General features: G+C 61.4%; 1 protein-coding gene across 3 annotated transcripts; it reads left to right on the top strand.

The window, feature by feature from the left end:
- The first annotated feature begins 2,877 nt into the window (after positions 1-2,877).
- On the top strand, positions 2,878-13,820 carry ZNF598 (zinc finger protein 598, E3 ubiquitin ligase). Of its 3 annotated transcripts, none has more exons than XM_070779434.1 (13): positions 2,878-3,162; positions 8,001-8,113; positions 8,637-8,766; positions 8,947-9,158; positions 9,262-9,479; positions 9,850-9,958; positions 10,555-10,751; positions 10,922-11,006; positions 11,142-11,911; positions 12,395-12,539; positions 12,638-12,788; positions 12,877-13,092; positions 13,308-13,820. In XM_070779434.1, the coding sequence occupies exons 1-13, from the start codon at positions 2,938-2,940 to the stop codon at positions 13,575-13,577; spliced, it is 2,841 nt and encodes a 946-aa protein (XP_070635535.1). In that variant the 5' UTR covers positions 2,878-2,937; the 3' UTR covers positions 13,578-13,820. The 3 variants fall into 3 exon arrangements, with proteins under 3 accessions (XP_070635535.1, XP_070635533.1, XP_019843546.2); XM_070779432.1 differs by having other exon boundaries at positions 9,850-9,967; XM_019987987.2 differs by having other exon boundaries at positions 9,850-9,967; positions 12,877-13,540.
- The last annotated feature ends 123 nt before the right edge of the window (positions 13,821-13,943 follow it).

Raw genomic sequence — 13,943 nt, 5'->3', positions numbered from 1 at the left:
CCTTTACTCCTAGACAGAAGTCCCCAGCGGAATTCATCAGCATTTTCTCAACCTCAGCATAGTTGGCATTTGTGAGGCTGTCCTGGGCCCCGAAGGATGGGGAGCAGCATCTGTGACTGTGTAGGCAGCAAAAGAGCCCTTCCCCAAAGATGTCTGTGCCCTAATGCCTGGAGGCTGTGACTATTTACATGGTAAAGCAGAATTCAAGTTGCAGATAAAATTGAGGATGCTAGTCAACTGAACTTCATATTGGGTTGGCAAAAAAGTTCCTGTGGGTTTTCCCCATAAGATGTTACAGAAAAACTTGAATGAACTTTTTGACCAACCCAATAGAAGCAAAGCATCCTGAATTATCCAGGTGAGTCCAATGTAATCTCAAGGGTTCCCCAGTGTGGAGGAGAGAGGCAGTCAGAGAAGGAGAGGTGACAATGAAAACAGGCTGGAATGATGCTATTTGTGGAAGGAGGAAGGGCCAGGAGCATGGAAAGCAGGCAGCCCACCGGATGCTGGAACAGTCAAGGAAACAGGAATGCAGCCCGCCTGCACCTTGGTTTTATCCCAATGAGACTCATTTTGAATTCCTGAATTCCAGAACTGTAATATAATCAATATGCATTGTTTGAAGTCACTATGTTTGTGGTAATTTTTTACAGCAGCAATAGGAAACCAAAAAAAAAAAAAAAAAGGCTGAGCACCAAAGAACTGACACTTTCAAATTGGCCACGCTTCACGTGGCCAAAGTACTGGTGCTTCAGCTTCAGCATTAATCTTTCCAATGAGCATTCAGGTTTGATTTCCTTTAGAATTGACTAGTTTGATCTCCTTGCTGTTCAGAGGACTCTAAAGGTTTATATATATATATATATATATATATATATATATATTTATATATATATATATATATATTCCCCCCCCCCAAAGTTTCCTTCTGCTTTCTGGGTTTGCTTGTTTTTGTCCCTGTATCTCACACCGCAGGCTTTCCTCCTGAGTCTGCAGATCGCTGGCTGCCAGTCAGATCCTGACAAGCTGGCTCCTTTCAAAGGGGCGTGGCTTGCTGAGAGGTGAGCTTCATTGCAGGGCAGCTGGGCACCAGGAGCCTTTCAGTCTCTAATGGGGTATAAAGATCTTCTTTCTGAGGTGGTGCATTTCCTCAGTGAACAATCCTCCAGTTTCCCACCAACAGTGAGTGGGAGGAGGACTGGATGGATACAGGGAAGACCCCAGGTGCCCAGTCAATGCACCAACTTCCATGCACTCCTTTTTCAACCCCACCTGCAGTGAACTGCTCTGTGGAGTTCCCCCAAAGGTCTTAAGGATGCTTTGTAAAATGAAAAGCAGTCACCCTCCACCTGCTCTCTGTCATTTCACAATTTGCTTGCGTCTTTCACTCAATGCTGGTCCCCTCTTCTTCTTTGTGCTCATGGAAAGTCTTTTATTCCTTTGCTGTCCTTTTAGTGGGATTTTTTGAGGGTGAGATGACACCTGCCCATGGCCAATCCACCAGGTTTAATTGGTATGATGATCCTTGTTTTGCAAACAAGGAAGCTAAAGGCTCAACAAGTTGACCAAGGTCACCAGCAAATACGTAGTTGGAGTTTCCAGCCCATTTCTGCTTCTACAGTCCAAGCTCATCCTCCCACAACACATTGCCTCTTTTCTGGAAGGGTTCAGATCTGAACCAACCTCCCTTAACAGCAGAAGAGAGGTCCTGAGTGTGCCTGAGGAGGCCCAAAACATACTGCAGAGTCCCAAAGCCCCTGGATTCACTACCCTCAATCAGCAAACCCGTCCTGCTATTTCTCTGCCTCAAGCCCCCAGGCTCAGCTGGGTGAGGTCAACTTGCCCATGAAGAGGTCACGTTCTCTACCTGCCTTTTCTAGTGGGACTGGGGATGTCCACCCCTGGCTCAGAGACAGATGTCACCATATGTTGTCTTTTCCGATAGGGATTGTGTTTGTGTGTGCGCACACGTGTGCCCGATGACCAGGCCCCTGTTTGTCCCAAATACAACATAAGATCTGGGTTGGAGAGAGATTTGGGTTCCTAGTAAGGTCACAGTATTTAGCAAATAAAAATATAGGGCTGTCGGTTGAACTTGAATTTCAGAGGAACCATGAATAGCATTTTAGTATTAAGTATTGAAGAGAGAATTCATAGGGCCTGGACTCCATCTTAGGCCTGTTCATGCTGATCATGCTTGGCCACCTCTCCAATGGACTCTGAACTCTGTGTTTAGTGCCTGTGGAAACGACAACAGAAGGATAAGACCCCCTCTGGACAGGCCATAAATTTTTCCTTAGCTATTGGAGTGTAACCTTGGGCTTATTGATTATTGGCCAATTGTTTAACTGCTTGAGCACATAACACGTGAATGATGGGGTTATTGGGATTATATTTACCCTTCCTTTGTTTATATAAGTCTCAAGGAATTTGGAGTGGTGGGTTCAGACAAGAACATATGGGATATAAAGATTTTCACAAATGCTGGTCCGGGTCCTTGGCTAAGAGGAGACTCTACGTTGGGCCTTCCGGTGTAATAAACTGCACTTCACTATCTGCATTGTCCTTCTGAGTAAATTTGTTTCCCGGAACGCGTGGCTACAACAGTATGATCCATCAATATTTGGGTCATACATTGCTCCCAGAAGAGAGGGCGGGCCCAGGACAGAGGCCTAGGCGGAGAGAAGCCGGATGTTCGCAGCCTGGCGCGGGGACGGCGGCGGGCCTCCAAAGCGGTCGCCTCCACCTAGAGCGCCCCGGGCGAAGTCGCCGCTCTAGCCCGCACCTCGCTGAGGCGGAAGTCGCGCACGCACTTCCGCCGGGCGGGCCCGTTGCTGGGCGGGGCGGTGACGTCGCCCCCGGAAGGGGCGGGCCCGCCGGGAGCCAGGCCGTGCGGTGCGGTGCCGCGCCGGCCGGGAGCGGGCCGGAGCCCGGACCATGGCGGCGGCTGCGGCGGCGGGCCCGGAGGGGCGACTCGCGTCCCAGGAGGCGGCGGCGGCGGCACCCGAGCGGGGCGGCGGGAGTTGCGTACTGTGCTGCGGGGACCTGGAGGCCACGGCGCTGGGCCGCTGCGACCACCCGGTGTGCTACCGCTGCTCCACCAAGATGCGGGTGCTGTGCGAGCAGCGGTACTGCGCCGTGTGCCGCGAGGAGCTGCGCCAGGTGAGCCGCGCCGGCTGGCCGCGTGTCGGGACTCCCGGGCGGGCGCGGCCCGGCGGGACGACGGGGCACCCGGCAGCCGGAAGGGGACTTTGCCTTCCTGGTGTCCGGCCGCAGGCCTGGTGGCGCCGGTTTCCGAACGGGAGGCCCGGCGCGGCCGCCTGTCGGAGGAGGGATCCCCATCGTTGGTCCAGCTGTTGGCCGTCTGGGCGCGGGAGGCAGGCGGTGGTCGAGGTCCCTGTGGGCCCAGAGCCTGCGGGCTTTCCTGCTGATCCCTAGGACTCTTGCCAGGCCGCCGGAAGGGGCACGGTCAGAGCCGGCGCTCCCCGACTCGCTCGGCTTTGGGGATTTATTTCTCAGGGGTTTCCATCCCGGTGAAGGCAGCGGGGAAAGTGGGGACCTTCAGAGGCGACCTGTCCCGGGAGCAGAGGGTCAGTCTGGGCGTTTCCAGCTTAGCCGTGTGTCTGGGTCTCTCTGGGCGACGCTGAGGGAACTCCTGAGACTGGCGTTTTCATCTATTAAGTGACTGTTGTACTCAGACCTGCCACCCAAGGGGAAAGCGAAACCACTGAGGTCTCCTCAGGGTGCCTGGTGGGTGGGGATAAAAGTGTTAGAAGCTTTCATCCTCCTTGCCAGTTTCAGCTGGGGGGGCTCGGCTCCAGAGTGGAGGGGCGGGAGTTTCTGACTGTTCAGACTTGGAAGTCCCAGTGAGGTCAGAGGGCATCATCCCCCACCCCCCACCCTCCTCGCAATGCCAGCTGCTGGCTGGGGGCACTTAGCTGGAACTCCCTGGGTTTGCTGTGCTTTGAAATTTGTTTGCTTCCAGAGTTGTGAAACTCTCCTGGTATGTGAATGGAAAGCTTGGGCTGGTGATACCTGTCAGGGAATCTAACTTTCTTCTTCCTACAAGTGATGCAGAAACGACATCCCTTTTTCATTTTTTTAAGTAGACTTTTATGTTAAGGGAGCCAAGCAAATGCTGTAATCCCATGAGCTCTGTGGGTACATATCCTGTATCCTACCTGAAGAAGACACTGGGAGATGCTGTCAGTCTGTGATGGGGTGGAGCTCGACAGACTCGATCTGGGAGAGGTCTAGGGTGCAGGAGCAGTGGGTGAAATTGGATCTGCCTGTGTCTTAGTCAGAAGGCTCCTCCCAGCTACGCCAGAGCCTGCCTTGCAGGCCAGGCTTGCGTGACATGACGTAATTCTTGAATGACCAGGTTTCCCAGCACGTGTAGCTTCCTGGCAGTCAGGCAGGTAGGCAGGCAGGCGCAGTGGAGTCTCCAGCCCTGGGCATTGCACGTCTCATTGAGAAAGTAAAGTGTTAGTCGCTCAGTTGGGTCCAACTCTGTGAGACCCCATGGACTATAGCCCGCCAGGCTCCTCTGTCCATGGGATTCTCCAGGCGAGAATACTGGAGTGGGGAGGAAGTAAGCAGACACCTATATACGACTCTGATAGCTAGCATCTGGCCTCTCTCATTCCTGTGGGTCCCACACCCTTCAGGTGCTCTGTGGCAAGGGGGCGTGGACATGAACTGTCAACTGGCTTCAGCTGGGGTGTGGTTTGGCATCAGGTACCCCAGCCGAGCCGCCTTCCTACCAGGCCTGCTCTGAGTTGCTTGGCAGCAGGAGGAGGAGGTTCTCGGCAGTTTGGGAAAATGATGCTCTTCTCTGTTCATCCGGCTTCCTCCCATTCTTGGACTTGGAATCCACCCCACCCCACCCCCATCCTATTCCCTGGCTGAGTCCTGCACTGTCCTCTGAATTCATCCTGTGTCCCATGCCTGCTCAGAAACTTCTGAACCCTGCCTCTCCTCTGCCTCCTCTATGGGACTAAGCCTCTAAAAGATTGGAAGGAAAGCACGCCAAGATGCTTTGTGGGACAGGGCAGCTTTATCTGCTTGATTCCTGCATCTTCACCTGGCGCCTCCCTTGGCCGACCCGGGGGACAGTCCTGCAACTGCTGCTCAGATGAGGAGCTGGATGAGTCAAGATTGCCCAGCAGGTGCTCATGGTGGAGGCCTAGGCTCCTTCCTAACTGGTGGGCAGTGGCAGCACGGGGCCACTGACTGAGACTGATGTCAGGTCCTGGGGTCCTGCCCCCTCTTGCCCGGTCCTGTCTTTCCCACTGGCCACGTTCTTCTAAAAGACAAGTCTCATCTTGCTTTCCACCTGGCCCTGATCCCGGGGATGTCAGAAAGGCTTGACGGGGCTGCTGTACAAAGTGGGATGTGTCTGAGCCAGGAGGGGCCCCGCAGACAGCCTGGTGCAGCCCCTCTGCCCCATCTCATAGGCAGGAACTGGGAGGGAGGCCGGACCTGCTGACTCTGGTCGTGCTCCCTGTTGTCCCGGCCCCTCCTCCCCAGGGAGCCGCTCTCACCCTGGTCACGGTGGACACCATTCTCTTCTGCACTCACTCTCCGTGAGTGCTCCCTGCTTGCTGGAAGTGGGGAGCAGCAAGGCCCTGGGCAGACACCCCCCGGTCCGGGAGTCCAAGAGGGCTTTTGTCCCTCTCTCCCTCTCACTGGGGCCTGATCCTTTTGGGGCCCACCTAGGGGCACCCTTTCCCGCTTGGTCATTTACTGCCTGGCCCACCCAGGGGCTGCCCAGAATGGCCCATCCTCAAGTGTCTAGGCCTGGCCTGTACCTCTATCCTGGGACCCCTCCCATCCCCGGGGTTGGGGGGGTGGTCTCAGGCCACCACACCCTCCTCCTTGTGCAGCCATCCGGTCTTGCCGCTCGCCTCACCCTCTCGTGAGGCGGGGACACTGGCCTAGTCATCTAGGCATGCTCCCGCCCGTCATCTGGCCCAGTCCTGGGGGGCCCTGTGCTGCTCCCAGGCTGTGTGCGAGGGGCAGTCAGTGTTGCCCCGTGCCACCTGCCAGCCTGCTCACCTCATTCTCAAACGAACACGGCCTGAGCCTGCGTGCCCACGGCCACGTTCCCTTCCTAAGCCTCTTCTGTACTCCAGTCCCTTCCTGAGCCTGCCCAGCGTCCCCCTTTGGCCTGGCTCAGGTGCGCCTAGCCCGGACCGTCCCACCAGACTGTTCCGGAGGGACAGACCCCCCCCCCCCCAAGCTGATGGTCACTCGGTCCAGTGAGGGTGCTCACATCCAGGGACAGACCCCACCTGTGGTGGATCGGAGTGGAACTCTGAGTAGAGGGGCCTCCCCACACCGGGGTTTCTGGGGAGGGATATTGTTTCTCTGTTGTCTGCCAGCCGGGGACACTTTGGAAGCTTTGGGGCGTCCCTCGAGGGCTGGTCATGGGGGTGTGGCGTCCTGAAGGTTGGCTCCTGTGCTCTGCAGCACCAGCAGGTCCTTAACAGTTTAGGGCCCTGGACCTGCGGGCACCTGTCCCCAGGCAGGAATGGGGGTCTTTTCTGGAAAAGCACCCCTGGGAGTGGGGGGAAGGCAGGGCTGGCAGTAGGCTTGCTCTTGGAGTGCAGATTCCACGAGAAGAGGCCAGTGTGGCCCGGGCCTTTCCTACGTCCCTTCGGGACCTGTCGGGAGATCCTGGGCAGAGGGTATAGGGTGAGCCTTGGAGGCAGAGCAAGACTCCGCTGTGAAGACAGGCCACAGGAGTGCGGCTGGTGTAGCTGGGGCCACAGCCCCAACGTCCCTCTGCCTGGCTTGCCAGCGTGGTGATGGGAAGGTCTTCAGGGCCTGTCATCCCCCCACCCCTGGTTCTCCAGGTCGGGCGTGGCTGGACTGGGACACTTCCTTTGGGCCAGGAGGGGGCAAGGCTTGGTTGCCCCCAAATGATGGGGCATGTCCTCAGAAGTGGAGGCTAAGCTCCCCATCTCCCCCCGCCCCCTACCCCCAGAGCCCCCAGGAACCGGTTTTAACCACCTTGCTGTGGGGGCTGGCATAACCACTCAGTCTCTCCAGCCAGTCCTCCACTCTCCCAATTTCATGGCTGTTCTGGTTTTAGACATCCTCTGTAGCTGGGCCTAAATATAACAGGGGTGACCTTGATGTGGCCTTTCCTAAGGTGAGGATGTCCCCTGGGTGTGCTGGCGCGGACGCTGAGCTGAGGCGAGTAGCCAGCTCCAGGCCAGGGGCAGAGGCGGATCAGAAAGCCGCTGAGCGAGGAGGTGGGCCTGTCTGGTCTTGGTGCAGGGGCAGGGCGGGGCGGGGAGGACGGGGAGGGCCCTCCCTGCAGGGCTCTTGTCAGCTCATGGGGGACCTGCGCCTGCAGGAGGGCCCTGGGGGCCAGGCTGGGGTGACCTTGTCCCGAGTCACGGTCTGGCCTAGCAGCTTTACCTAGTGCTAGAGACCCTGAGAGGCGGCCAGCTGCAGAGTTTTCACGTCCATCACACCAGCTCAGCCGTGTGGCACCCCCAGACTGCGCAGTTAATGGGCAGGAAGCTGGCCAAGAACAGCTGGGGCCATGACCGAGTCCTGGGGGGCACCCCCTCCCGTGACATCACGGAAGCCTCAGGGGGCGTGGAGGGCAGCCAGGCCTGATGCCCGGTTGCCTGATATAGTCTGGCAGGCGGCAGCCACTCTTTCCCCGGCTGCTCCTTGGACTGTCTCTCCTTCCTCCCGGGCTTGTCCTGTGCTCAGCACCCGTGTGATTGAGCCCCTGGTGGCCGGCTGTCTGATCTGTCACTGTCCCCAGGCAGCCTGTCTGTCTGGGGTGGCTGGGGTCGCTGCCCCCTGGAGGCGTAGCCAGCTGCTACCTCTCTGTCCCGGCCGCCCTCAGGGGTCTGGCCGGGCGTGGGGAGAGGGGCCTCCCAGGAAGGGCTCTCAGTGCCCCCTTTGCTCTCGGCGCAACAGCGCCCTGCAGTGGGCGTCCACAGCCTGCCCAGCGGTCCCTTTGGCTCTGGTTTCAGGTGGTCTTCGGGAAGACACTCCCTGCCTTTGCCACCATCCCTCTGCACCAGCTGCAGCACGAGAAGAAATATGACATCTACTTCATGGACGGGAGAGTGTTTGCCCTCTACAGGTGAGAGCGGACTTCTCGGCTGGGGTCCTGCGGGTCTGCGGGCGCTTTGCGGTGGGACGGACAGACCCACCTCACCCCGCCTGTGCTCCTCGCCTCCCTCAGGGGTGCGACGTCAGGGCCTGGCGGCTGGTTCCTGTCAGCGGGCTCTCCTGGAACGGAGCTGCTCACAGCCCCCTCCTGAGGTGGTAGTGGAGGTGGGGGGTGTGGTGGGGGAATTCCGGGGTTCTGTGAGGTGCACTAGAGCTGGTGCGAGTCAGGTTCTTCACCTGTAGAGGAAAAACCCCATGAGGGGTACGGTCGTCTTGAGGGTAGCCCCCATCTTCCAGGTGGGGGGCCGTCTCCTGGACTGGGGCCTTGTTCGGCTCAGGCCCTGGCGCCACCTGACACAGCGGTCGGAGCGCCCGCCTTCGTGGCCCTTGCTCCCGGAGTGTCTGCAGGGCCGCAGCGGGAGCCGCGGGGTTCTTGTGCTCCCTGGGGCCGGTGGTGCTGAGTGTCTGGGGGGGCTGGCCCGGTGTCTCCCCAGGCAGCTGCTGCAGCACGAGTGCCCCCGCTGTCCTGAGCGGCCGCCCTTCAGCCTCTTTGGGGACCTGGAGCAGCACATGCGGAAGCAGCACGAGCTGTTCTGCTGCAAGCTGTGCCTCAGGCACCTGCAGGTGAGCCCGCCAGGCTGCCTCCCGGAGCCCTGCCTCCCGGAGCCCCGCCCCTCACTCCGCGGGCCACCAGACGGCTGGGCCTCGGTGGCACTGAGGCCACCACAGGCCCTCTGCGCCGTGGAGCCCGGGAGGGGCGCGAGGCCTGGGAGCCCGCCCGTGCCCAGCACCCCTTTCCCGCAGATCTTCACACACGAGCGGAAGTGGTACTCACGCAAGGACCTGGCTCGGCACCGCATGCAGGGGGACCCCGACGACACTTCACACCGCGGACACCCCCTCTGCAAGTTCTGTGACGAGCGCTACCTGGACAACGACGAGCTGCTCAAGCACCTGCGTCGTGACCACTACTTCTGCCACTTCTGCGACGCGGATGGGGCCCAGGACTACTACAGGTGGGCGCGGTGGGGCCCGGAGTGCCACAGGTGGGCATGGGTGCACAGGGACTCCTGGACCAGGCGGGCCGGCACAGGCCCTGCTGACGCCCGGTCCCCGCAGTGACTATGCGTATCTGCGTGAGCACTTCCGCGAGAAGCACTTCCTATGTGAGGAGGGCCGCTGCAGCACCGAGCAGTTCACGCACGCCTTCCGCACGGAAATCGACCTGAAGGCCCACAGGACGGCCTGCCACAGCCGCAGCCGCGCCGAGGCCCGCCAGAACCGCCAGATCGACCTGCAGTTCAGCTATGCACCGCGGCACTCGCGCCGGAGCGAGGGTGAGCGGGGTCCCCGCCGCCTGCGCACCCTGCAGGCCTCAGACCCAGGCCCTGACCCGACCCCTCAGCATCAGCAGGGATGAGGGACACAGCCTTAAGCACGTGCGGACAGGAGCTCTTCATGAGTCCTGGCTCCCAGAGGGCCTCGGCTCTGCTGTGCGGGGGTCCCTGGGCCTCTTCTCTGGGTCAGGAGGCCCAGGCCCCTCTCCCAACCCAGTTCCTGCTTGACCTGGTGTGCAGGCCATAGGGGTTTGGGGCCACTGTGACCTCTGAGAGGCATCTGTGCCTGCCCCTTGGGTCCACGCTGTGGTACGGAGGGAGGCCTCTGCGGGGTCCGGCCTGGGCCTGACTGGCTGTGTGCTGGCCACAGGGGTCATCGGCGGTGAGGACTACGAGGAGCTGGACAGGTACAACCGCCAGGGCCGCACAGGCCGGGCCAGCGGCCGCGGAGCCCAGCAAAGCCGCCGAGGAAGCTGGAGGTACAAGAGGTGGGAGGATTTGCGAGCCGCCAGGACCTCTGTCCACCTGGCTCCACCAGAGGCCAGGGCAGTGTGGACAGCTGGGCTGAGACAGGCGCTGGGTCAGGGAGCTTGGCCTTCTGGCCTCTGTGTCCCGGGCATGGCAACAGGGTCACTTGGTGTCCTGAATCGGGTGTTTTCCTTTCTCCGCTCATTTAACTAGGGACGCCACGACCCTGCAGACTGGGGTCTGAGGGGCCCCGGTCTTGGGGGTACAGTGCAGGTGTGCCAGGAGGCCCTGGCGTGGCAGGCACGTGCTCTGGCTGGGCTGCCCCGCGGCCAGCTGGACCGAGGCATCTGCGGTACCCAGGCGCTGCCCCAGGGAACTGGGCTGGGTGTTGCCAGGTGCCAGAGCCTGAGGTTGGTGGGGAGGTGGTCCTGCTATCTCCACAGTGCTCTCGCCTGGCCGGGGAGGCCGGGCTGGCACCTGTTCCGCTGGCTGCTGGCAGGCCAGCCTCTGGTGTCCGGGCTTCCCGGGGTGAGGCCCCTCCCCAGCCCTTTATGTCGCGTCGCTATAGTTCTGGGCCTGGCCCAGCCTGAAGGCCTCCCCATCCCAGGGAAGAAGAGGACCGAGAAGTGGCAGCTGCCATCCGGGCCTCGGTGGCCACCCAGCAGCAGCAGCAGCAGCAGGAGACGCGCAGGACTGAGGACCGGGAAGAGGGTGGCAGGCCCAAGAAGGAGGAGGCGGGGCTGCGGGGTCCTGAGGAGGCCCGCGGCCCCCGGCGCCCAGCCCGGACTCCGGGCGAGGGCCCAGGTGAGCAGCTCCCCTGCAGGCAGGCCCACCCTGGCCCAACAGGCGGGACGTGGGCTCCTGACCACAAGGTCTGTGAGAAGCCACTGTCCTCCAGTTGGTCACCCCGTCAGGCCTGATCCTGCCCCCTCGACACTGTTCAGCCCTGACAAGGGTTCTTCTGTGTCTCTCAGGTCCCAAGGAAGCCTCCACCAATGGTCCTGTGAGCCAGGAGGCCTTTTCCACCACTGGCCCAGCTGCAGGAGCCACACTCCCAAAGTACACGCGTGTGGGGCTCGGGGCTCCTACCGAGGGTTGGGGAGGATGGGTGGAGATGCCAGGGCTCCTGTGGGGCCGGGGGGCAGGGCAGGCCAGAGCCCACAGGCCGCTGAGCCCTGTCTGCTTTCTGCACAGCACTCTCCCGCCCCCCACTTCGAAGCTCAAGGATGAAGACTTCCCCAGTCTCTGTGCCTCCTCTTCGTCCTCGAGCTCCGTGGCAGCCGCCCCAGGCCCTGTGGGGCTGGCGCTGGCTTACCCTGTGCCCGCCAGGGGCAGGACCACCTTTCAGGAGGAAGACTTCCCTGCCCTGGTGCCCTCTGCCTCCAAGCCCAGCAGTGCCCCCACCAGCCTCATCTCTGCCTGGAACAGTGGGGCCAGCAAGAAGGTGGCGCATCCTGCCCCGGGGTCCCAGTCTACCAGCGGGGGCAGCCAGCCCCCCAGGAAGTCTGGCAAGGGGGGAAAGGGGGGCAAAAAGGGTGGGCCGCCGCCCACAGAGGAGGCGGAGGAGGATGGCCGTGCGGGCCTCACGGCCCAGGAGCTGCGGAGCGTGCCCACGACGGTCGCCGTCTCCTCCCTGCTGGCCGGGGCCACCACCCACACCTTCACCAAGGTTGGCAAGAAGAAGAAGGTGGGCTCCGAGAAGTCGGGTGCCGCGTCGCCCCCCCCCACTGACAAAGAGGGGCCCCCTGGGGCCGAGCTGGCCCCCACGGCACCCCCTGGCAGAGCTGAGGGGCCCGCCGCTGTCATCGTCAATGGACACTCAGAGGGGCCAGCCCCGGTTCGGAGCACCCCCAAGGAGCCCCCTGGGCTCCCAAGGCCCCTGGGGCCACCCCCCTGCCCCACGCCCCAGGAAGACTTCCCGGCGCTCTGTGGCCCCTGCCCACCCAGGATGCCCCCACCCCCAGGTAGGTGTGCTGGGCCCAGGCCTGCTGCGGGGCCCTGGGAAGGGGCCGCGGTAGTGGAGTGAGGCCCAGGGCGGTACAGGCAGGCAGACGGGCCCAGGGTGGTGCAGGCGGGCAGGGAGGCCCGTGTAGGCCCTTCCCACTGCCTCGGAGCCTGGTTACCAGATCTGGATGCAGGTGGCAGGCCTGTGAGCCCATGGCCGTGGTCCGCCATATAGCTCCCCTGCGACCTTTCTTTCCGCAAGTTAGGGAGTCCTGGCACCCTCTGGAGATGAGGACAAAGCAGTTAACTCAGGTCAAGGTTTGCCATGAGGAGCATAACACACGTGCCGGCCCTTGGCGTTGTCAGCGGGCCCCGGACCTGCTCTGTGGGGACGGGCTGCTCTGCGGGGAGGGGCGGCGTGTGGGAAGTGGGGACCAGGGCCTGCTGTGCCTGACCAGCGAGGTCACATCCTGGGACCTTCCCGTGCACCCCACGCCCCGCAGGCTTCAATGCCGTGGTGCTCCTAAAGGGCACCCCGCCTCCGCCAGGCCTGGCGCCCCCTGTCAGCAAGCCACCCCCCGGCTTCTCCGGCCTTCCGTCTAGCCCCCACCCGGCCTGTGTCCCCAGCACTACGACCACCACGAAAGCGTAAGTGTGGGCGGGCCCCTGGCCCCATGCCCCCAGGGGAGAGTGCCCTCACCTTGGGCCTCCCCAAAGGCGGAAGCCTCCACCTCCTTCCGATTCAGACCCAGGCCAACGCCTGTGCCCCGGGCCTACTTGGTCCCTGAGAACTTCCGAGAGAGGAACCTGCAGCTCATCCAGTCCATCAGGGACTTCCTGCAGAGCGATGACGCCCGCTTCAGCAAGTTCAAGAGCTACTCGGGGGAGTTCAGACAGGTCAGACAGGCAGGGGTGCGGGGGGCTGGCCCGGCCACTGGGGCCCAGGCCAGGGCTGGGGGTGACTGGGTCTGGCTCTGGCCGGCAGGGCGCGATCTCTGCAGCCCAGTATTATAAGAGTTGCCGGGACCTGCTGGGGGAGAACTTCGAGAAGATCTTCAACGAGTTGCTGGTGCTGCTGCCTGATACGGCCAAGCAGCAGGAGCTGCTGTTGGCCCACACGGACTTCCGGGGCCGCGAGAAGCCTCCCGGCACAAAGGCCAAGAAGAACAGGAAGAGCGCGTGGCAGGCCAGCACCCGGCAGGTGGGCCTAGACTGCTGCGTGTGCCCCACTTGCCAGCAGGTGCTGGCGCACGGTGATGTGGGCAGCCACCAGGCGCTGCACGCCGCCCGGGACGATGACTTCCCCTCCCTGCAGGCCCTCGCCAGGATCCTCACATAGCTCTGATGTAGCTCCCGCCAGTGCAGGCAGGAGCCACCGCACCCACAAGCCTCCTTTCTCCCCGTCCCCACCCCCAGGCAGACAGTGAGGCCACCTGCTCAGGCCCCTCAGCTGGCCGGCTCTCCGGGGATCACCGGGAAGGCCCGCCACGACTTGCCGGCACACCCTCTTGGGGGATCCCTCTGGAGGCCTCCTGGAAACTAGAGAGACCCCTGCCACAGCAGCAGGCTGCTCTGGGTTTACGTTCTCAGGCCCTGGAGGGCGCCGGGGAGGGAAGGGGCAGGTGCCGGGACCTGTGTGCGCTGTCCGGGCTGGTGGCCACGGTGGCCCCTTCCCGGAGCCCCTGAGCCCAAGGGCCGCAGCACTGCGGTCCCTGAGCTGGGCCCACGGGTGCTGGAGTCAGATGTTGAGCGTGTTGTGTAAACACTTGGCTGTTTGGTGACTAAAGAACGTTCAGGATTAAAAGACACAAAATTGTGCTACTTGAAGTTGAATCTTTTTATGAGACTAGCTGAATCTGGGATCTCCAATTGCCTCTGAACTTTTATAAGACAGTTTATCTTCAAATAAATTTATTTTGCAATAATGCACATAGCTGGTGTTCTGAGCTTCTCTGCCTTCCGGGGTCACCCCACTCAGAGTGGTCAGACACTACAGCTCAGGTGGTCTCAGTGAGTACTGTGGGCCGGGGGTAGGGGGCCTGTGGGGAGAGG

The sequence above is a fragment of the Bos indicus genome, chromosome 25 (assembly GCF_029378745.1).
Source record: "Bos indicus isolate NIAB-ARS_2022 breed Sahiwal x Tharparkar chromosome 25, NIAB-ARS_B.indTharparkar_mat_pri_1.0, whole genome shotgun sequence".
Classification (NCBI taxonomy): Eukaryota; Metazoa; Chordata; class Mammalia; order Artiodactyla; family Bovidae; genus Bos; species Bos indicus.
The sequence above is the reverse complement of the archived record's forward strand: the minus strand, read 5'-3'. Positions and strand labels throughout refer to the sequence as shown.

What these genes read in the sequence shown, in the direction of transcription:
- ZNF598 (XM_070779432.1), top strand. Translation starts at nt 2,938, where the DNA reads ATGGCGGCGGCTGCGGCGGCGGGCCCGGAGGGGCGACTCGCGTCCCAG. An exon ending in ACTACGACCACCACGAAAGC is followed by an intron (nt 12,540 to 12,637) that starts GTAAGTGTGGGC and finishes CTTCCGATTCAG; the next exon opens with ACCCAGGCCAACGCCTGTGC. An exon ending in GGCAGGCCAGCACCCGGCAG is followed by an intron (nt 13,093 to 13,307) that starts GTGGGCCTAGAC and finishes CCCCACCCCCAG; the next exon opens with GCAGACAGTGAGGCCACCTG.